This window comes from Myxocyprinus asiaticus, chromosome 6 (assembly GCF_019703515.2).
Source record: "Myxocyprinus asiaticus isolate MX2 ecotype Aquarium Trade chromosome 6, UBuf_Myxa_2, whole genome shotgun sequence".
Classification (NCBI taxonomy): domain Eukaryota; kingdom Metazoa; phylum Chordata; class Actinopteri; order Cypriniformes; family Catostomidae; genus Myxocyprinus; species Myxocyprinus asiaticus.
Genome location: NC_059349.1, coordinates 21,048,453 through 21,072,863, shown reverse-complemented (window position 1 = coordinate 21,072,863; position 24,411 = coordinate 21,048,453). Strand labels below are relative to the sequence as shown.

Genomic DNA, 24,411 nt, shown 5'->3' with positions numbered 1-24,411 from the left:
ACAATCACATAAACAAAGAAACTAAAATAATACACATTCATAACTTGCAAGTTTAAACACCAATTGAAACACCACTAGTATAGACCCAAAAGGTAGACCCAGTGTAGATGCTGAATTTTTCACAAATGGAAATGGGGATAAAGGGGAATAGATGTACTATCTGTTCAATTAATTGTATTATTAAACATCTTAGTACCGAGTGTTCAGATGATGAAACAAAAATATGTCATGGCAAAAAAAAAATTGTTTTAAAATCCAGTAAACAAAAAACTCAGACAAGGAAAACATGGGTTGTGATAATTAGATATGATCTAAAACATTTAGGTAGTAAAACCTTTGAAATGACTCAGAGCATCGTTTTCAATTGAGAAAAATTAAATTAAGGCCAAGTTCAAATTTTATACAGCTCCAAAAACATAGCACTGAGTTTTAGTTTAAATTCAGTGATTATGAGGCAGAAACTTCTCTCAAAATCTAAACTAAACCTCCCTCAGCCCTGGGCCTTGAAATCTAATTTGTGTTATCAAACCTTTGTGTGCAAATTCCTTTCCCTAGTTATAGGAGCAAACTCATCAAGATATTGGACAAGTTTTAGCTCCTCTATGTCAGACCTGCATCAATATACAGGTGCATCTCAATAAATTAGAATGTCGTGGAAAAGTTCATTTATTTCAGTAATACAACTCAAATTGTGAAACTCGTGTATTAAATAAATTCAGTGCACACAGACTGAAGTAGTTTAAGTCTTTGGTTCTTTTAATTGTGATGATTTTGGCTCACATTTAACAAAAACCCACCAATTCACTATCTCAAAAAATTAGAATATGGTGACATGCCAATCAGCTAATCAACTCAAAACACCTGCAAAGGTTTCCTGAGCCTTCAAAATGGTCTCTCAGTTTGGTTCACTAGGCTACACAATCATGGGGAAGACTGCTGATCTGACAGTTGTCCAGAAGACAATCATTGACACCCTTCACAAGGAGGGTAAGCCACAAACATTCATTGCCAAAGAAGCTGGCTGTTCACAGAGTGCTGTATCCAAGCATGTTAACAGAAAGTTGAGTGGAAGGAAAAAGTGTGGAAGAAAAAGATGCACAACCAACCGAGAGAACCGCAGCCTTATGATTGTCAAGCAAAATCGATTCAAGAATTTGGGTGAACTTCACAAGGAATGGACTGAGGCTGGGGTCAAGGCATCAAGAGCCACCACACACAGACGTGTCAAGGAATTTGGCTACAGTTGTCGTATTCCTCTTGTTAAGCCACTCCTGTACCACAGACAACGTCAGAGGCGTCTTACCTGGGCTAAGGAGAAGAAGAACTGGACTGTTGCCCAGTGGTCCAAAGTCCTCTTTTCAGATGAGAGCAAGTTTTGTATTTCATTTGGAAACCAAGGTCCTAGAGTCTGGAGGAAGGGTGGAGAAGCTCATAGCCCAAGTTGCTTGAAGTCCAGTGTTAAGTGTCCACAGTCTGTGATGATTTGGGGTGCAATGTCATCTGCTGGTGTTGGTCCATTGTGTTTTTTGAAAACCAAAGTCACTGCACCCGTTTACCAAGAAATTTTGGAGCACTTCATGCTTCCTTCTGCTGACCAGCTTTTTAAAGATGCTGATTTCATTTTCCAGCAGGATTTGGCACCTGCCCACACTGCCAAAAGCACCAAAAGTTGGTTAAATGACCATGGTGTTGGTGTGCTTGACTGGCCAGCAAACTCACCAGACCTGAACCCCATAGAGAATCTTTGGGGTATTGTCAAGAGGAAAATGAGAAACAAGAGACCAAAAAATGCAGATGAGCTGAAGGCCACTGTCAAAGAAACCTGGGCTTCCATACCACCTCAGCAGTGCCACAGACTGATCACCTCCATGCCACGCCGAATTGAGGCAGTAATTAAAGCAAAAGGAGCCCCTACCAAGTATTGAGTACATATACAGTAAATTAACATACTTTCCAGAAGGCCAACAATTCACTAAAAATATTTTTTTTATTGGTCTTATGATGTATTCTAATTTTTTGAGATAGTGAATTGGTGGGTTTTTGTTAAATGTGAGCCAAAATCATCACAATTAAAAGAACCAAAGACTTAAACTACTTCAGTCTGTGTGCATTGAATTTATTTAATACACGAGTTTCACAATTTGAGTTGTATTACTGAAATAAATGAACTTTTCCACGACATTCTAATTTATTGAGATGCACCTGTATATAATGGAAAAGAGAGGCAATGGACATATTGGATTAGCATTTAATAGAGGCAGAAGACGCACAAAAATAACCCCTGTCAGCAGCCAGAGCTTCTCCTGTTTCCCCAAAACATCCCTTCCAAGAAAAAAAGAAAGAATGAAGACATTGATCCCATTACACTAATGACTCCTCTGCAAACCACTGCACCTGGTGTGGAGCGATTTGACATTGAGCCAGAATGAAAAAAAAAAAAATAAGAAATGTGCAATATCCTTACCTGAGGTGTCCTATTAAATTATAGTGGTCCAGAGCCAAATGGTGCTTCAGATGCTTAGATAGGGATCATGCAACTAAATGCTGATGTTAGATTAAACTGACTTCTTTATTCCATTTTGTGACAATCAGGAAGGTATGGATCTCATTAGTTGTTGCCTGCTGTTGTTGTCATCTTGGTGAATGGTGAATAGCTTTTCTACTTTCATATCAGAGCATATGAAAACCGCAGATACATTTATGTGCAGGTAAGTGTTGGGCCTCATGTATTCAGATAGAAGACAAAGGCAGGCCTAACACAGTTGTAAAAACCTAACTCAAGCCCCACATTCCAAGTCGTAAATTATACTGATAAAAATCGCGCCAAAATCAAACAAAGGGAGTCCAAAACAGACTACAAATCCCATGAAGCCTTGCTCACTAAAGGATCGAACTCTCAACTCCTATTGGATGAGGCACACAACAGAACGGCCCTCAAACCCTGACATCATCAGGAGTTGAAATACCTCTGAAATGCTTTCGGGATTTGCTTCCAGCGACTTTGTTCACCGAGTATAGACGTAGTTTATCACTGCTCTCAGGTGCAACCTCGTGGCACAAGGAAGTAACGTCCGACTTGAAACTGTGGCCATACAATCTCCATCTCGCTGGACGAGTTGAGGTTACTCTGTGTTCAACTGAACACTCTAACGGATTCGAAGGAGACCGCCGAGCAATTCGCATCTTCATCCGTTTGCCTGCGGAAGTGAAGAGATATCTCTTCCATCTTCAATCAAGTCGACATTTCTGAGTTCTTCGCCAGCCCGCCGAGAATCAACAGCCGTACCGCCCGCCGACAGAGCGAGGAAACGGCCTCCCGTCATCACCCGAGCCTCAAGGAACCGGGTCAGAGTTAAAGGACGGAGTAAAACACATTCTACCTGTGTCCTCATGCGATTCAAGTAAGAGGTTTACGTCTGGGCAGAGATAGAATATTATAGTGTGTTATTCTTGTATTTCAAGGTTTTTGCTTGTACAGTTTATGGACCGCCATGTCCGCTCATTATTAATACTCAGGGTATTAATTATTACTAATTTGTTTTGCTGTATTGTGGTCCAACCAAATTGGATTGTTGTGCAATTTCGCCATCACGGGTGAGACAGCAAATGAGTTCATTCATTAAAGAGTCAAATAACGTGGGACTTTTACGAGCCGTCCACCAGTCTCTGAGTAATAAACTAACAGCTGCTTTCTCTCCCACGATCGTGAAATCGGCTTTAGGGCTGTCACTTAATTCTCTCTCTCTCTCTCATACTAACCACACACACACACACACACACACACACACAGGCACGTGACCCCTCACAAACATTCTGGCACACATTTTGGCTCGTAGATAGCTTAAATGCTAAAGCCCAGCTTTGTCCCTAAGCTATCGTACAAGCGGATACACGCGGTAACTGGTAGACGCCAGTCGCCATTGACTGGTTTCTCTCCGCCCCCATTCGTGGTCATATTCCCTGGCCAGAAGTCTCGCGTGACATACTCTCCACGAGAGTCACGTCCGCCATTTTGTGCGCGTCCCTCCTTACACACACACGCTGTCACACACACACACACACACACCTTATGTGTTATAGGATTATTTTATTTCCATATCTAATCATATCACTGTTTAGTTTGTAGTTGTAAGTTGTAAGTTTATTGACTGCATTGTATTAATTATTGCATAAATAAACTTTGCTTATATTACAAAGAGAAGTGTTTTGGTTTGTTTTGCATACGCCTGTGTCATGCTGACGGGATGTCAGTGCTCGGATTCAAACCTTCATTCATTGTTTTTTTTTCCGGAAAATCGATATTCTTCGGATGTCGATTTTCCTAAGAAAACAATCTAATATTGAGACTGTTTTACTATCTGGTTATTAGTTCCTGATTCCAGGGTGGTGCCCCGTCAATGTTAATCCTTATTAATATTCTGTTGATTTTTGATAATTGATAATTATCTTTGATGATTGTTGAATTTGAATGATCAATAAGCTAGTGTTAATTTTAATTAATGTTTCATCGATGTTAACAATTAACGATTATCTTTGATAATTGTTGATTTAAAGGATTAAAAAAAGCTAACATTGATTCTCATCAATGTTCTATTGATTTTAATAATTAATAATTATCTTTGATAATTATTAATTATTGCTAATAACCAAACTTGCTCCTAAACGTAGCACACTACATTTACTGGAGCCCCATATGAGGTTTTAATGAGTTAGATTCAGTTGATTAATTTAAATATTAATTAATAACTACAGAAATAATGATTAATTATTTCTGATAGTAACACTCATCTAAACAACCAGTAAAGCCCTACATAAGACAAAACCAGCTGCTGGTAGCAGCGGTTATTAGAGACTTCCCACCCTAACCTCTTTATCCAGGTTTTTTGGGCAAAGTGCAAGGTCATTACAGTCTTTTTTTGCTTTAGTAACTCCACTGTAAAGATCATCCAGTAGTGCTAAAAGATTAATCTAATATCGGTGACTGTGTGCCCCATGCTGAAGATGGGAAGGCTGATGTCACACTACAGGAATAGTTTCCTCTACATCTCCACAGTCTTTGATCTCATCAGTGGCCAAAATCCTCCTCCCCCCACAGTGAAATGGAGGACACTGGCATATAATCTAAAACATCTGCCCTTTCATATTCTCAATCCTGAAAAATCACACTGAAAGGTCAAAACCAGGGGTCATACACCTTCACTGCTGAATCTGTGCAGACAGACTGAAATACACAAAATGATATAGCATATATCACCCCCCCCCCCCCCATTTTCACTGTATAGAAGAGAGATGCTCAGAGATTCTGCCTAACCTCTTAGTTTGTGTCTCAAAGAAGAAAGAAAATAGTATGGGGTCAAAATGAAATGATGGTTAGTAAATTATGACAAAATGTTAATTTTTGAGTCAACTATTGAGCCTGATCTCAAGGTTGTAATTGCTTGTTTTGATTATTGGGGATTTCCAATCGTGCAATGCTTTTTTTTTAATCTTTAATAAAGTTTAATCTACCTAACATCTACTTTTGTACTCAATGGAATTATTAAATATCAAAGTTGTAGTTAAAGGTTTAGGCTTTTAGTTTTTCATAACAAATACTCTAGTTTATTTTTTAGAAAGACTATATACATAAGCCTAACCTGTAATGTGGAGCCATCCATTGTCTGACCTGTGCTTATGGCCTTTTCATTACAAATGTCACTGTTAAACAATGAAAGAACCATGGCAAACTTTCATAAGGCACAATTAAGAATGGTTAAAGGAGTTAAAATCTGGACTTCCATGGACAACTGGTCAATTGACAAAGTTTGCTGTCCTTTATTATTATTTTAAAGGTGACTTAAATCATTAGGCTTATGTCCTGCTAAACTCATATCATTCTTGTTCAAATAAAATTTCCAAACAAATGCATGCAGTTCAAGTCTCAAGTTACCTTTATCACTTTTTGCGAGTCAGGGGAATTTGGCTAGTGAACATGCCGAGTGACTAGTGACTGTGGAATACCACTAGCTGCCATGTATCTCGCCACTTTTGAAAGACGCTGTATCAAGTTGCAGCTCTGAAAGGGAGAAGCAATTCTCTCATTCAGCTGCTGCCTCTGTCATGGACGTGTTCTATCGCCCATCTGCGCTATTTTTAATTGTTGGTGTACAACCCCAATTCCGTAAAAGTTGGGACATATTGAAAGCACTACAAAATTTACCTTGTGAATTTCATTGTTTGTTTTGAAAATGTACAGTAATTTCAAATCAGATTCAAACACACTCCAAACAAGTTGGGATAGTCGAGCGTTTACTCGTAGAAAAAAAAATCACCATTTCTTCTAATAACACTTATTAAGCATTTAGGCACTTAAGACACAAGTTTATTAAGTTTAAGAAGTGGAATTTTCCCCCATTCATCCATTATGTAGGTCTTCAGCTGCACAATTGTACGGGGTCTTTGTTGCCATATTGTGCGCTTCATAATGCACCACATATTCTCAACTGGAGATGGTCAGGACTGTAGGCAGGTCAATCTAGCACCTGCACTCTCTGTTTATTCGTCCAGTAGTGCCCTCACAGATGTGCAAATTACCCATGCCATGGGCACTGACAGACCCCTGGCCCATACAGACACTGGCTTTTGGACCTGATCCTGATAACAGCTTGGATGGTCCTTTTTCTCTTTGGCCCAGAGAACATGATGGCTGTGTTTTTCAATAACTATTTGAAATGTGGACTCATCGGACCAAAAAACACGGTTCCACTGTTCTACTTTCCATCTAAGATGAGACAGAGCCCAGAGAAGTCGGCAGCACTTCTGGACAGTGTTGATGTAGGGTTTCTGTTTGCATAGTAAAGTCTTAACTTGCATCTGTGGATGCAGTGGCGAATGGTGTTGACTAACAAAGGTTTACTAAAGTAATACCAACCCTATGTTCATGATATCCATTACAGATGAATGATGTTTTTTAAGACAGTGATGTCTGAGGGATCAGAGATCATGTTCATTCAGAAGTGGTTTTCATCATGCCCTTAACGTACCAAGATTTGACTATATTCCTTGAACCTGTTAACTATATTGTGCCTTGTAGAGGGTGAAATACCCAAAATCCTTCCAATTTGTCTTTGGGGAACATTGTTCTCAAAGTGCTGGATTATTTGCTGAAGTATCTGTTGGCAAATTGACAAGTCTCGAATGATCCTTGCTCTTGAAGGACTATGACACGATTGCCTCACCTGTTTAACATCTCCTGTTTCACATTGCCTTGTTATTTCAACTCGTCAAATTGTTATTAGTCTTAAATTGCCCGTCTCAACTTTTTTGGGGGTGTTGGTATCATCTGATTTGAAATTACTGTACATTATAAAAAACAATGAAATTCACAGGCAAAACATCATATAATATTCCCCTTCTGCCACTCACTCGATGTTGTGTCAATGTAGTGACACTCGGGGTCGCCCTTGGGAGCCCCAAACACCTCTAATCTTTGAGAAAAGGCCAATGAGAATTGGCGAGTGGAATTTGCATGCCACTCCCCTGGACCACTCATTCAGATTTTTTCTTCGGAGCCAAGCGGTTGTGTGTCAGCGAGCTGAATTCCACTGCCGGTCCATTCACCTCGAAAGAAGCATTTGCTGTTGGATATACGGCGCATTCCAGCGGCTTTCTCTCCTTCTGCACACTTAGTGCAGACTACGCCCCTGGGTGCTTCGACAGTGCTACTAAGAGAGTATATATCTCTGCAAAGAGTATATTTTCCTCTATTAGAGCAGCACATTGACGTGAACTTCTTTTTAAAGATGCGTCTTTTTAAAGATGCCGTTCCGTCTTTGTGTAATTCCTGGATGCGGCTGTTATCTCTCCGCCTCCGACAGCCACAGGCACTGCCTCACGTGTCTGGGCCGCGCTCACACTGAGGCAGTGTTTGTGGATGGTTCGTGTTCTCATTGCGAGAACATGACCATGGCAACGTTGGGGTCACGGCTTTCCTTTTTCTGCCCGAACCCGACTTCCCGGTTGTGACGAGTTACGGGGACGGTCAAAAAGTCCCTCCTCCCCCGTCGCCGACCCCCCCGATGCCAGGTACATGGAGCAAGGTAAGTGCTTCGAGGGCCCCCTCAGCGCAGCCACGAGTTTGAAATGAAGCTAGGCGTCCCCTGCTCCCCCCACCACGAGGCCCCACCCATAGGTACATTACACGTGATTGTCCCCTTAATGCCCCTCACCCGGAGCTTGGACGCATGGTTAGCGCTTTCCAACCCATCGCGGTGGCTGGCCAGGACCATCCGACTTGGCTACACGATTCAGTTTGCCAGACATCCGCTTCACCTCAGTGCAGGGCAAGAACGCCGCCACCCTGCGTGAGGACATCGCGACACTTCTGCGGAAGGGTGCAATAGAGCCTGTCCCTCCAGCCGAGATGAGGAAAGGTTTCTACAGCCCCTGCTTCATCGTGTCAAAGAAAGGCGGTGGGTTGTGGCCAATCTTGGACCTGCGAGTTTTGAACCAGGCCTTACACAGACTCCCGTTCAAGATGCTGATGCAGAAGCATATTTTGGCGTGCGTCCGGCATCAAGATTGGTTCACGGCAGGAGACCAGAAGGATGCGTACTTTCACGTCTCTGTTTTACCTCGTCACAGATACTTCCTACGGTTTGTTTTCGACGGACCGGTGTATCAGTACAAGGTCCTCCCTTTCTGCCTGTCCTTATCCCCTCGCATCTTCATGTAGGTCGCAGAGGCAGCTCTTGCCCTGTTAAGGGAAGTGGGCATCCACATATTCAACTACCTCGACGAGTGGCTGATTCTGACACTCTCAAGAGTTGCTGTGCGCACACAGGGACCTGGTGCTCAGGCACCTCAGCCGTCTAGGGCTTCAGGTCAACTGGGAAAAGAGCAAGCTCTCCCCGGTTCAGAGCATCTCTTTTCTCGGCATGGAGTTAGACTCGATCTCGATGATAGCATGCCTCCCAAGCGAGCGCATGCAGTCAGTGCTGAACTGCCTGAAGTCATTCAGGCGGAAGACAGCGGTTCCACTGAAACACTTTCGGAGGCTCCTGGGGCATATGGCATCCTCGGCAGCGGTCACGCCGCTCGGGTTGATGCATATGAGACCACGTCAGCACTGGCTTCAGACTTGAGTCCCGAGATGGGCATGGCGCCATGGCACACATCGCGTGGCTATCATGCCACTCTGCCGCCACTTATTCAGCCCTTGGACAGACCTTGCATTTCTGCGGGCAGGAGTCCCCCTACAGCAAGTGTCCAGATGCGTTGTGGTCACCACAGATGCCTCCAAGTTGGGCTGGGGCACCATGTGCTATGGGCACATAGCCACTGGCTCCTGGACAGGACCACGGCTGTGTTGGCACATCAACTGCCTCGAGTTGCTGGCTGTACTGTTCGCCCTGCGGAGGCTATTGCCGTTGATCCGAAGCAAGCATGTGTTGGTCCGGTCAGACAACACAGCAACAGTAGCATATATAAGTCGCCATGGCAGCCTCCGATCTCGTCGCATGTCACAACTCGCCCGCCATCTCCTCCTCTGGAGTCAGCAGCGGCTGAGGTCGCTGCAGGCCACTCATATCCCGGGCAGCCTCAATGCCACATCGGACGCGCTGTCACAGCAGGCGACACTCAGCAGAGAGTGGAGACTCCATCCCCAGGTGGTCCTGCTGATTTGGAGTCGATTCGGCAAAGCACAGGTAGACCTGTTCGCTTCCCGGGAATCCTCCCACTGCCTGCTCTGGTATTCCCTGACGGGAGCCCCCCTCGGGACAGATGCGCTGGCACATCTGAATACGTGTTCCCCCCAGCGAGCCTACTTGCACAGACCCTGTGCAAGGCCAGGGCTCCCTCTATGAGGCAGCTTTATGCCCTGAAGTGGCATTTGTTCGCAAGTTGGTGTTCTTCCCGAGGTGAAGACCCCCAGAGATGCGCAGTCGGGTCATTGCTTTCCTTCCTGCAGGAGAGGCTGGAGGGGCGGCTGTTCCACTCCACCTTGAAGGTGTATGTGGCCGCCATAGCGGCACACCACGATGCAGTGGATGGTAAGTCCTTAGGGAAGCACGACCTGATCATCAGGTTCCTGAGAGGCGCCCGGAGGCTGAATCCTCCTAGGCCACGCCTCTTTCCCTCATGGGATCTCTCCGTGGTCCTCCTGGGCCTTCAGAGAGCCCCATTTGAGCCGCTAGAGTCAGTCGAGCTGAGAGCCCTCTCTTTGAAGACGGCCCTTCTGATTGCACTCACCTCCATCAAGAGGGTTGGGGACCTGCAGGCATTCTTTGTCAGTGATACCTGCCTGGAGTTCGGTCCGGTAGACTCTCACATGGTCCTGAGACCCCGGCCGGGCTATGTGCCCAAGGATCCCACGACGCTCTTCAGGGATCAGGTGGTGAGCCTGCAAGTGCTTCCCTGGGAGGAGGCAGAAACAGCCCTGTCGTTGCTGTGTCCGGTGCATGCTTTGCGCATCTACTTGGAGCTTTAGACACTCTGAGCAGCTCTTTGTCTGCTTCGGTGGACAGTGGAAAGGGAACGCTGTCTCCAAACAGAGGCTTGCCCACTGGATCGTGGATGCCATCGCTCCGGCATACCAAGCCCAGGCCGTGCCCGCCCCTTTGGGAATACGAGCACACTCTACAAGGAGTCTGGCATCCTCGTGGGCACTGGCCAATGGCTCCTCTCTAGCAGACATCTGCAGAGTAGCGGGCTGGGCAACACCCAATACCTTTGAGAGATTTTACAATCTCCGGGTTGAGCCGGTTTTGTCAGGTATGAACAGGTAAGTTTGGTAATATGGAACAGCTGGCCGGGTCTATCACTTTCGTATAGCGCCTTTCCCCTCTGTGAGGCGAAGACGTGTGCTTCTTCTCCCATGTGAGTTCACGAACCTGTGAACCCTAGATGTCCTTCCTCCCTAGCCCTGTGGCTTGCGAATTCGGTGGAGGAATTCGCAGCCGGAACTAGTACGTGTGCTAATATGCCCTGTACTGGGGTAGGTGCTCCACAGGTGCCGGTTACTCCGGTTACCCCCTGTGATGTATTTTCCACGGTACGGTCTCTCTGTCGGCAGACCCGCATCTCCCTTGGGCAGAGCCCACTCTGCCCCGGTCGCTGTGTTGTAGAGCTCCTCCCCTTCAAGGCAGGACCTACCACCGCGCCTCTTCCATGTGTGGCTGGTGAGCCCACGTGACAATTACCACGTTACCTCCCCTTTAGGCAGGATGTGGTCTCCACGGGGTCTTTTCCCCCTGAAAGAATAAGAAAGGGAAAGAACACCTTCCCCAATGCATATAATAGCATTAGATGGCCCCAGCCAAATCTAATACTCTGTGGAGAGAAACATAGAGAGAAAAGGCCGTGGCTGGTGCGGCCTGCTCCCATGCTAGTTATGTTGCTTCCCCCCCTCTGGGATGTGGGGAACTACATGACGTCTTGTGGGGCATTGGGGGAGGTTACGCGAGGACTGATGCACCTGCTATTACACACGTAGCAGCTTGCTTGCACCTGCATCGGCAGTTCACGTAACACGGTCCAGCTGTTGTGCCATTTTTCTATAGGGACCCCTAGTGTCACTACATCGACACAATGTCGAGTGAGTGACAGAAGGGGAATGTCTCGGTTACTGTTGTAACCTCCGTTCCCTGATGGAGGGAACAAGACGTTGTGTCCCTCTTGCCACAACGCGGTACTATCCGCTGAAATGGCCGGGACCTTGTCTCGGCTCCTCAGCACCAAACCTGAATGAGTGTTGTGAGCCAGCTCCTTTTATACCCGTATGTCCGGGGGAGTGGCATGCAAATTCCACTCGCCAATTCTCATTGGCCTTTTCTCAAAGATTAGAGGTGTTTGGGACTCCCAAGGGCGACCCCTAGTGTCACTACAAATTCTTGTTCCCTCCATCAGGGAACGGAGGTTACAACAGTAACCGAGACGTTTAGTTGTAGTGCTTTCAATATAGCAAAGGGTGAATATAATTTACAATCAATCCTTTTTGTTTTTATTAGCATTTTTTATACTGTCCCAACTTTTTTGGAATTGGGATTGTATGTAAACGTAGGACATCTTTGACAATGGACGTCTTTGATGATGGACAATGGACGTCTTTGACCGTTTCGGTGTGTTTTCGCCTTTCCGGCGATGTGCATCGTAATTTCACTGTTCTTTTGACTATGTGTGTTTGTTTTTTTCAACTCATGTCAGCATGGATTGCTTGTGAACAGTCAAAATATGATTCAAGATTTGCAAAGGAACAGTTATTGAAAGATGGGGCAGTTAAAAACACTCCAAAAATGTAAGTAAACCAATTCATACATGAATATTTCAAATGTCATTACTGTCTGATAGTTTATGGTGCCAAGTGTTAACAGTTGTGCTTGAGATTAATAGTTTAATATATTCAGATGCAATGTGTTGGATGTGTGTTATGTGTAAACCTTGCAATTTTGTTTTATAATGTCGAGGTTCATTCTCATCCGATTGATTTTGCTGAAGTTGGGGGGCTGCATGATGTTAGCCAAACATAACAGTGGCCTTTGATGTTGAAGTTTTAAGGAGGTGCTTAGGCCAATAACTTTTAAAACATTATCATTGGACCTTAGGGAAGATGATACAAATTATTTTTAAAAAGCACTTCATGACCCCTTTAAAATGTACTGCCTTACAAGTCATGCACTATATAGAAAGTGTTTTGAGTGTTATAAGATAGTATTGTGTAAGGAACAAGGCAGAAATTATATGGTAATCTGCCCCTTTTACTCCAGATTAGTTTGAAAGGAAATAATGGTCATTGTTGTTGTAGCGCCTCTAGTGTTTATTTCAATAGGAAACTGTAGCGATACATACAATGAGCCAGGTAAAAATCATTTAGCAAATATGTAGGTACAGTAACGTTTCTTTGTCATCAGGAAGGAGCTATTCAATTAATTGACACTGTAATGGTAGTCACCACACAGACACCCTACACCAACCCCTACCTCTTAACCTAAACCTAATCCTAACCTTCCCTTACAAAAATTAACCATAGTTTTACTACATTAACCATAGTTTCACCATGGTATTTTGTAGTAAAATCACAGTAACCACAGAATTATACATGGTTACTATATTAACACCATATTACTGTAGTAACACCATAGTTAATTGTATTAAAAGTATGATTTCTGCCAAAAAACATGGTAACTACCATATTAAATCATGGTTAATTTTACCCAGATCAAACCTCTTTCACCATTACCAAATCACTGCAAGGAAATCAACATTTATATTCATTTTAATGTATTATTATAAGTAGTATTAAAGGAAATATTAATAGTGGGGACAGGAAACAGAATGGGAAAAAGTGGGACAAAAAGTGGAATCGAACCATGGTCGCCCGTACAATCCTCACCTTCGTTACACCCCACGCCACTTCAGCTACAGTTAGGGGTGCAGTTTGTGTATTATTTCTGTGTTTCCACCAGACTATTGGGGTGTAAACAGCGGCATTGTGTGGCAGGTGCTATTTACACCTATAGTGCAAATTAAAAGTAAATGGTGACTGAGGCATTCTGTCTAACATTCTGCCTAATATCTGCTTTTGTGTTCCACATAAGAAAGAAAGTCTTACAGGTTTAAAACAACATGAGCATGAGCTGAATGTTGACAGAATTTTCATTTTTGATTGAACTATCCCTTAACCCATCAATTTATGCATCCTCTCAGAGAAGCAGTACACACTTAAGATTTTCCGTGGAAAAACTGTGCACCTGTTTTCTGCCCCTGCTTGCCTCTGAACTGACACCTGTCGCTAATCTCTACTCAGCTGCTATCTGGCTCTCATATGTAAACCCCAGCTAGGGCTGCAGCATTTCAGCTGGAGATGCTGCACAGATTTTTTATGGATTGAATACTGCCAGTGATCCGACAAGGTGTATGCAAAGGCTCTCCAGTGGTCCATGCAGTTTGAGGACTGTGACACAGAGGAGTGATGTGTGCTAAAGCTGGGAGGATAGTGTCTCCAGGTGTGATATTTTTTGCCAAATGTTTGGGGGAAACACATCTGACCTAGCTCTCTTGAGGAAGCAAAAATGGAAGCTTCATGGCTCTTTCCCTTCTTCTCAACAATACAGTGCGATTTTTCGAGGCATTGCCAGTGCTGCTGAAAGTGATTTGTGCAAATAGATTCTTTGGGAAAAACTGCAAATAGTGTGGGCATGTGCTATCGAGAGCTGCAAGATATGAAAGGCCACTGAAGAGCAGCTGAAATGAATCCAGACTCGGCTAGAGAACCCATCAGTGCACTTGTGATGCCCCTGCAAGACCATTTAAAATGCCCTTTGTGAAGATATTATTGCAGGTACAATCACATTTATTCTAAATAGAGGTTTCTGTGCAAACATGAATTGCTATGCAGGGCTAGATTTACTTGAACTGACAATATTGAAAACACAACCTGCCAAATTAAGCATCCGTTTGTGGATTTCAACTCAGAAAATGGTGAATCACAAAAGAATATGCATAGCGACCTCTCTAGAGATATTCAGCATAAGAGATAATAAAAACACAAGAGTGAGCTTGTTCACACAATGAATGAAAGACAATCATGCAGAGGAAAGCACATATCACAGACTAATCCTCCTTTGGCCAAACGTGTTTGGCTGTGCAGAAAAGCATGTTGTAAGGACAGTAAATGATAAAGACATCAATCAGAACCAAGCCCAACCCCTGGTCAAATGGAAAAGTGTTGAGAAAATGAATGAAACAGTGAGTCTCCAGCCACCATTTTGTATAGCACTGTATTGATCCTCTCACTGATAAGGAAAGCAGGGCTGAAAAAAAAATGTCCCAGTTTCATTCATCACACACGTAGATGCTATGGATCACATAGTCTGGCCCTGCAGGGAGAAAGCCTGCTCAGAAATAGCCTGAACTCAAAAAGACAAGATACAAATGCAACACATGGATCACAGTGTGGCCACTTAACGCCTACCTTAATTATGCAAACACATTTGTCATAACAGTGCAACAAACTTGTTCAGATAGATGGGTGGTAGTGGGAAGGGTAGAGCAGGGGATTTTGGTGCAGAATCAAGTGTCTGTACCCCATACCAACTGTTTGAATGTGTCCTTCAGTCCGCCTCTCTTCACATCTGCCTGAATATAGAAATATCCCAGTGAAGTGCTCCAGGGTACAGCTGTCAATCACAATGTGACAGAAATGGGGAGGCTGGTGCATGAGTCAATTAATATTCAGAGAGGATCTACATTTAGTTCACAAGTGAAAGAGCACGAGTAGGAGGGGTACTGGAAGGGATGAAGAGGGGATTTTGATGTGTCGCCCTTAAACTTGAAATTTGGGTGAACTCGTAACTGCAAATAATGCCATTAAAGCCACATCAGTTATTATAAATGTTATTGTGGACTTGAAAGACCCAAATTACTGGCTATATCAACATACAAATGACTTAATTAGTAGGAAATGGCATAAAGCTGCCAAAAATGCCAAGCAAGCCACACAATTGCAATATCAACTGTCTTTCATTACATTACATTACAATTTACAGAGCAGATTTTTCTCCCATTAAGACTGGTGAAACGCAACCAACATCCTTATAGTCTATATTAATACAACAATGCATCTTAGTGTTGGCCTAAAACAATTAGACAACATTATATTTTCACCTTTTAACTCATGTAATTTTGCATACAAAAAGAAAACACACCTACTCATCATACTTTTACGCACCTCTGCAGATGGTAAAGCCGCTAGTTTTGTGATAAAACGAACGCCATCACATTCACCTGCATTACTCACCAGAGTTTGCTGGTACTGAAGCACACGTTGCTGGGCTCTGTTTTGCACCATAAATCGCGGGATTTAATATTTAAACGTGTGACACTGTATTCCTAAACACCACAAGATCACATCCGAATCATAGGGACACAATTCAACAAGCAGCATAAACTGAGTAACAGACCCTTCCACAGAAAACAGCCTATCTCCCCTTCCAGCCATCGAATGAAATCCTCTGACAGCGTGCGCTGCTGCTGGGCTTGACGAATATGGAATAAATGGGTGGGAAATCTCCTTGCTTCGTGTGGGAGGACAGAGGTTACTACACTTGATACCTGTTGACTCGATTGTCAAAAATCAATAGATGTATTTTCTATCCCTGTGAGTAAACGCTATATTTGTACTACTGTGAACTCAACCACTTAAAGTTTAGATTATTCATGCCAGGATATTGTTTGACTAAGATTTAAACTAACTGTTATACTCAACAGAACAGTACCTGACAGTATAGTTCAGCCATTAAGAGGTCCATACATGTTCGCTTGTCTTTTTTAATCTAAACAGCACAATTCTGTACCAAGGCAGGAACAGGTTTTATTTGGGTGGGGAAAATGACTGGCGGCCATCTTCTGATCATTCTAGAGCAACTATTTTTCTGTAAACAAATGGCATATAAGAGCAGCTCCTATCTACTTGAATGGGGAAGGAACGAAATCTCCAGAACAGTTGGTCAAGATTACAATCAAGGAACATATTTCAAATCAGCATTAAAATCTGACAACACTGGTACCATATATTATGCTTCTTTACCTCAGATTATGCTAGAGAAACACAATTTTCTCGGCTTGTATAGCTAATTCGCATTCTCGACTTCATTGACAGGCGATGTCTATATCTAAAAGGTGAATGACTCTTTTACGTGTATTTCAGGACTTCTTATCTACATCCGTTGACTGTTGGGCATTCCAATTTCTCTCATTCATTTGAATAGAAGTGGCCTGCCTCTGCTAAATAGTCTCTGCTGCAGCTTTTCGTACAAAGAGTTTTAGAGAAAACCCTAAATGCACACACACACACACACACACAAACGAATAGTTCTTTGGCTGAACTTGATTCAATTGAGGACAGTGGTTCCACAAGTTTGAAATTAGTTTTCTTGACTTAAATTTAGGCTTACTATGTAATCTCAACACAAACTCTTTGTATAGAAAGAACCTAGATGAATTGGGTAAACCCAACAAAATTAGACATGTCAATGTTAGTCAAATAGGTCTCTTATACTTCTTAATGTATTAACTAGTGAAAGTGATTTTTAGCATTCTAAATACATGCTGGCTGGAAGCACTACAGTATTTAGATCAGAAACTACTGTACGCTATGGTTAACAGTTAGCACAGCATTTGCTCAATCAATATCATGTGTGACATTTATCAGTCCTCCTCGTTAGCTCAAGCTCCACTCTTTATCATTATGGTAACCCCCAAAGCTCCAACATAACAGGGGCTTTTCTAAATCTCAACAAAACATTAAACACTAAAAAGTATCCCCCTTTATATTCATCTTGCACAAAAACACCTAAAAGAACACTTAATTAATTTGCCTTTTAACTCGTTACACTTTCTATTGGTTATTAGGACAATTAAGTAGGGGTGCACCGATCTATCGGCCAATCTTCGTCTTAAGTCTGTGATCAGCCGATCGTGCCTAGAATCAGGGCCAAACTTTTTTGCAGCACACAGGGAATCACACATACACTGCTATTCTAATGAATGAGCGCTTAATCAGACCTTGATGCATGACAGTGTGGCCTTTGGAGGATGAATTGTTGGCAATTCTAAGCATTCACGAATTTAAACTTTCAGACATGCTGTTATTCACATGAATATGCAGGTTTGTTTTTAAAAATGTGTAAGAATTACATGTGTATGAATATTATTTTGTCCATTTAAGGTAGTAATTCTGACTCGCTGCATTGTGAGCACGACCAGAGAGGATAAAGAGACTGCAAACGGGTAATAAAAACAAATTAAACAACAAATAAACATGCGTATACAGATCTGAGCATACGTGATGTAACGTGAGTCGTGACTGTTTGATCAATCATGAGCACTTTCTAATACAACTTTTGATTTTAAAAATGTATTCGTATATGTTGCAGCTAACATTAAGTTCATTAGTTCATGTTAACTACAGTAATGTTGTTAAATAATGTTAACAAATGGAACTTTTTTGTAAAGTGTTACCGTAATTTTACTGTGTGGGGCATAAACATATAACTGCACAATATAACTTGCAAAAGTGTGGCATAGTGCACTTTTTAAAAAATCGGTATCAGCCTCAAATTTCCTGATCGGTGCACCGCTACAATTGAGCTCATCTATAATAACAAATCAGCCTCACTTTCAAATCCTGTGGAGAGCCAGTGGGCAGCTCATTAAAATACTCATTAATATTACAGTGGTTACAGTAAACACTAAATATAGATACAAGGTATAAGCTGCATTTCAAGCTCTGCCCAAGCACCAGCAGCTTCTCAGGATGAAAAACAGAATTCCTTGGAGAGACAGAGAAAACCAATAGATTGTTAAAAAATATTTCCCTGCAGAGACAGAAACTCTGATAGGCTCAGTAACAGGTCTCCTGCCAGCTCAGACAACAGCAGGGCCTGAGATGAAATATGAATGATCACTGTGAATTCTGACAGTTTTCTTGCAACACTGCAGAGTTTTTGTGTATATGTGTTCACTCTCGCTCTCTTTTTCTTCTCTATGCATGCTCATGCATACAAACCAAACTCAAAAACCATGTCTTTGGTTAAACATACTGAAGATAGCATGTCTTTTCAGTTGTTTATGCTTTGTCAACAAAAAAGATAATTGTGGACTACACTGTCAAATCTTATAATCTACATTACAGTATGTCTATTTAACACTTCCTCACAGATATAGGCTGTTTCTCGAGAATAATTTAACATAAATACACATGAGATCTTTTGCATCTTTTATCAGTTTCTGAGCAAAACACCTGCACTTCTTTCTTGTTGTCCATGAACAACAGATACAAGTCACACGAAGATGCTTTGGACATTCGTTGCGCATTCGTTGCGCATTCCTTTAAATTAGGTGTTCAGAGATTTTCAGTGTTATCACACTGACCCAATTTGATGCATATCTTCCACAAAACTTTTAGTTTTTTTAATTAATTGTGGAAGAGTTCAAAAGAACATCTTCTTCATTGACTATTTGGGCCTGGATTGGAAAATGAGACGTTGATCTGTATGGGGGTGTGAAACAAGTGTCGATATTGGATTACACATTACCATCCCACAAGGGGAATAAGACCCATTACCAGTGTTGGGGAGTAATGAAATACATATAACGGGATTACGTATTTAAAATACAAAATATTAGTAACTGTATTCCACTACAGATACAATTTAAATCATTAATAATCAGAATACAGTTACATTCAAAAAGTACTTTGATTACTGAAGAGATTACTTTGCATTTTATTGTCATTTGTTTCATTTAATATTTAGTCCTTTCAGATGGAAAACATTTATACATATAAATGATGTGATCCAAAGTGCATTTGAACAGCGGTAAAACATTTTCTTACGATGTGTTACTTCTCTGTCTGCTCGTATGAATGTAAGTTTGAAGTAAGTTTGGAGCACAATAGAAATAAACCTTGTGTAAATTGTCAGCTTTACGCTAAGCTAAAATGCTATTTCTAGCCATTTTACATGCACGTTACCAGGCACGATCAGATTTTTGTATAAAGAAAATTCACGTTGGATCATAAGTTCTTTTTTTCTAGTAAGACCTTTGATATTTGGGCAAAAATCGCATTCTTGATAATAATGTTTGTATTGTTTTCCTGTAAAAATATCTAAAAATCCTTAAAACAAGATCAATTTGATTGATCTTGTTTGAGAAACAACACTGCATAAGATATTTAGGTGTTTCAGAGAATGTATTTTTAACATGTGTATTTTGTCTTACTGTACTGGCAGAGTTTTTATAGTCAAAACAAGTGAAAAAATCTGCCAGTGCTGAAGAAGTAATCCAAAGTATTTAGAATACATTACTGACCTTGAGTAATCTAATGGAATACGTTACAAATGACATTTTACAGCATGTATTCTGTAATCTGTAATGGAATACATTTAAAAAGTAACCCTCCATACCCTGCCCATTACACACTGAGCTCAATAGCATGTGATTGTCCTCTGTTAAACACTGGCCTGCAATAAGGCGGGTCAAACACATTCAACACATAAATAAAATTATCTTTATTTTTTTTAAATTTTTTTACCAAACTTGACTTGATACCAAACCAACTCATTAAACTTGCCATAATACCAATCAATCAAGTTAAGAAGATAAAGTTTCTCTCCAAGTGCTTAAAAAGCTTCCATTTCAATTATAGACACATGTGGTCTGCAAATAATTGAAATTCCATAAATCCCTGAGGATGAAAGTAAAGGTGAAGATATCCATTCCTGACTTGAATTGTGTGGATGCAAATATGAATGGCTATTTCTCTCTCTCTCTTTGCGTTTCAGATTCCTCCATCCCCAAGAAAGGACCTTGAAGGGACACTGGATCTAGATGTATAAACCACTGAATCAATAAGGTTTCTTAAATATAATAGTGCAGTGAGCCGGTCTGACCAAATTGTGCCCGTTTGTCCTCATTAGATAATCTAGACAAGGGAATCAGACGTATGTATGTTGAACTCCCTGTACGAATAACGCTGTGCCCTTGAGCCCCGCTTGAAACCCAAGTTGGTATAATAAAAATGAAAAGTAAAAGCTTTAAGAAGGCTATAACGAATTGTTTTGATCGCAGTTAGGCGACTTCTCACGCGCTTTCAAAGCGCAGTTTATCATCAGCAATCTTGGACACCTTAACAGGTTGCTATTTCGTCTTTGGCAGATAGGCTACTTACATTTTTTCTCGCTGGCTTTTAGTCTTGATAAGAGCTCCTCTTGAACGCAACAGTCCAAACGTCACCTACGCCGCTCCATTTAATGATGCGAAAATGCAAGAAATCCCCACACAATTAGATCAACGCAATCAAAATCAAGTATTGACGTCAGTCTTTCTATTCACAATCGTTCCTGTAGACGATCGAAATACTTTCTCTGTAATTGGCCGCGCTGGTGAATTGGCAGTGCTGTTTCTGAAACCGCTGCTGCCTCTTGTTCGTCTTGGAATTCGGCTCAGACTGGAAGCTAAACTTAAAAAAAAAAAAAAAAAAAAAAAGACGAACGCTTCCTTTAACACATACTTGACTGTATTAATGCATCACCTGAAGGGCTCAGATTTGTGTGCCCTGCACGCGCTGATAGGTAGAGTAATTAAGCCGGCAGAGCCTGTGGCGCGTGCACTGGCCAAGAATTGATTCTGTGATGCAATGCGGGTTCCGTCACTGGTTTAGTTAGAGCAGGTTGACTCCACTTCTATTGCCCATCATTAATGCCAAGTGATGGCGCATTTGTCTTAATCAGTGCATTCTGTTGATCTATCTATCCACCCATCCATCTCAATGACTGCAGTTACTCCAAGGATTACAGGCTTTTTGCCCTATCCTGTTTTTAACCCTCTCATCTGTGACTGGTGGGCTGCATGCGCAATATTATTTCGGCACTGAGGAGAGAGGGTGCTCAGAGAAATACTCTGGAATTTAAAAAAACAAACAAAAACAAAAAAATCTCGTGTCTAGAAATGTAGACAGGCCACAGTTGTTTTGCCAAATTCAAAGACAACAGGTGTTTTACCCACTGCTGCATTTCTCCATACACCCACAATGTGAAGGCAGTGACAATGAGTTTGTTTCACTTTGGCCGAAAACCAGATTCAGATGTCTTGTTGGTTGGATCAAGGTAAAGGATCTCTATCACTTTAAGTAATCGTGATTAAAAGAAAGCGGGAATGCGTATGAATCAGAGCTGAATGAGTGCGGTCAGACGGCCTACTTTCATGACCAGCAGCTGCTGGTGTCTCTTTTATCATGAATATTTGTTTTATTCAGCTCCTACCAAAGTATTTACCAGGTCAAAGAGATTACACAAACACCTGCACAAACATGCACTTCAGATGTCATTTTATTTCACATTTGAAGGCTACAATAAATGTAAACGGCGTCCATAACAAAATAAAATGAGTAAAAGTAAAAAAAATACTAATATTTATGACTGTATGGTCTATGTATGTATGTAAAAAAAAAAAAAAAGGTAATGTCCTATTGGATGTTGGCAATTAACTTAGGCTAGCTGACTGATCAAGTAATAAAATATTAACTTGATCTAAAATAGCCCTGTTTTGTTTGTTTAGCCTTAAAAAAAGCATTATTATTTATGTAGAATTTAAGAAGTGCGAGTGCATCTGTATCCACTATCGTATACGGCATTTGGTAGTAAATTATTATCCAACCCTCACTTACTATGTTGGCTAAGTAGTGTGAGTAGTGTGGAATGACTCACTAAAGGAAAGTCGTGGCATTTTTAGAGACGAGATATGTAGCCTAGGATATATATATATATATATATATATATATATATATATATATATATATATATATATATATAAAACGTCCCAGCCGTGAAAGGAACAGCAGATGAAATCAGAAAGCGTGGGGACAACGTGCATAGTAGCGTAGTATATAAGGTGGAGAAGGACAAACATTGGTAGGCGTTTTCGCAATACTTCATGAGAAAAAGACGCTCCAATGGCAAACAACGCGACTGAAGATCTCAGGTTGTAAAGGCATGGATTTAAGTAGTGAGTATTCATGAATGATAACTTCCATAGAAAACGGTTAGAGAGCTACTCAAAATATAAAAAATAAAATATCTGTTGACTGTAACCGTCATCGTGTTTTGTGCACCAAGAGTTGTGGTCTGCGTTGCCAATAATGGAAGATGATGTTGTCTAATAGACTGCATAGCACGAACTGAGCTTTGCTGTGGAAGATTTCTGTATGTCATGTGCTACATAATTAAATGTGTTTATAAAAGAATTGTTTATTGTAGTTTTATTAAGTTGATGTATCAGATTTGTAAGTCAAATTTACTGTATTAACTGAAATTTTTATGTTAAATTTACTTATTCACTTTTAAACAATATTATGCCATGGATTAAGTAGATTTTACTTAATTTTATACCAATATAATTTACTTAGAAAAACTGTGCGCAAAAACTTGCGAAATAAAAAGTAAAATCTTACTAGTCATTTTTTTCAGGGTACTTATAGTTGAATTTTAGTATTATACATTAACTAGTGTTTTAACTTTTTATAATGTACCATTGTTTAGTGGGCCTAATGTATAAAGTGTTACTACTACACCTAATACATGTAATGTAATCTGTTTGGTTGTCTCACAGGGGTGCTGGTAGTAGTGTTGAGCATGATTGCCTCTGAACTGTCTCACATTCACGCTAGACCAATTGACTTTGTGTGTGACAGTGAGGCCAGAAGAGTCATGAACAAGGTTAAGGACTTAGAAGAGGAGATGGTAAGACTTTGGCAACTACTCCAGATGTAAAAAGTTGTAACTCATCAGGTGGTAAACAGTACCAACAATGCATTTAAGTGCTTACCTCACACCGTATGTATCTCAGGTTAAAATATACTGTTAAAAGGTCAGTTGAGACATTTTCATTTTGGAAAAGGTATCTGGAAAGATATTCATCCATTGAACTGACTGGCTTTCCCATCAAAATTAATTATTACAAATTAAATCATACCTAAAGAACCTTAAATTGAATTAAATTGAATTTAAATTTGTCACATTTTTACTAGGACATTTTTAATATGTGTATTATGTGTCAATCTTTTATTATTACAAAATTTGCTGACCAAAACAATGGTGTGATAGTTTTATACTGTATGTTATATTTTACATTTCAGATTTTTCATGAATTGTTTGTGTGTCATACTTATTTTCCTGTATACATTTTGTCCATAATAGGCTGTTTAATGGCAGCTCCTCCATATACCATGACAACATGCCCTACTATTGGCATATTATATCTTTTCAATAGACAATAACAGAGAAAATGTTCGATATCTTTTTTGTAGCAAAGACTTCAAAGTATGTGCCAATACAGAAACTCACTTATACCCTATATTCACTACAAAGTGTAACAACTGGTCACCCCTATTTTGGCATCAATCATTTGAATTAGGCTATGATTTGTCAAGTTAACATTTCTTGTATGTTTGTTTATATTTTATGCAGAAAGAATTACAGATATATCTCAGGTTTCATCATAAATGCCTCATTAGGATGTCTGCATGTGACATTCCACTTGGCAGATATCTGACATATGTCAGTGTCTACCTATCTGCATGTTAACAGACATCTGTCATCCTCTGTATTGGCGACATCTGTTATCTTGCTTATTGATTTAGTTTGACAGTCTAAATCTCTGCTTGTCTATCCACCAACGAGACATTTGATGGGCTGTGCTTTTTGCTCCCTTTACAGGTAGACTGCAGTGCTGTAGCTTCTCTACCCTCTTCTATTCAATTACCATGCATCAGGATTCACAAAGCAACCTGGGAGAAGAAATCAGTGAGTCGTTGTATGCAGCCCACTCCCACACACTCCCTCCATTACAACATCCACCCACTCATGCTACTCACGG

The 24,411-nt window shown here is 41.1% G+C and overlaps 2 protein-coding genes across 9 annotated transcripts in view; one reads left to right on the top strand and one right to left on the bottom strand.

Annotated features, from left to right (window-relative positions):
* LOC127441873 (chloride channel protein 2-like) overlaps positions 1–20,738 on the bottom strand; it is an 84,837-nt gene extending 64,099 nt beyond the window's left edge. Inside the window, exon 1 of the mRNA XM_051699388.1 lies at positions 20,708–20,738. The gene's annotated coding sequence lies outside the window, so the exon portion shown is untranslated. The remainder of the gene's footprint in view (positions 1–20,707) is intronic.
* Positions 20,739–22,395: 1,657 nt separating this feature from the next.
* The window catches only part of LOC127441882 (erythropoietin-like), a 190,419-nt gene continuing 188,403 nt past the window's right edge, over positions 22,396–24,411 (top strand). For all 8 annotated transcript variants that reach the window (XR_007897411.1, XR_007897410.1, XR_007897409.1 and 5 more), the window contains exons 1-3: positions 22,396–22,542; positions 23,146–23,276; positions 24,252–24,338. Coding sequence is in view for 5 of the 8 variants with exons in the window: in XM_051699411.1 (XP_051555371.1) it covers positions 22,530–22,542; positions 23,146–23,276; positions 24,252–24,338 (231 nt within the window). In the remaining 3 variants the exon portion in view is untranslated. The remainder of the gene's footprint in view (positions 22,543–23,145; positions 23,277–24,251; positions 24,339–24,411) is intronic.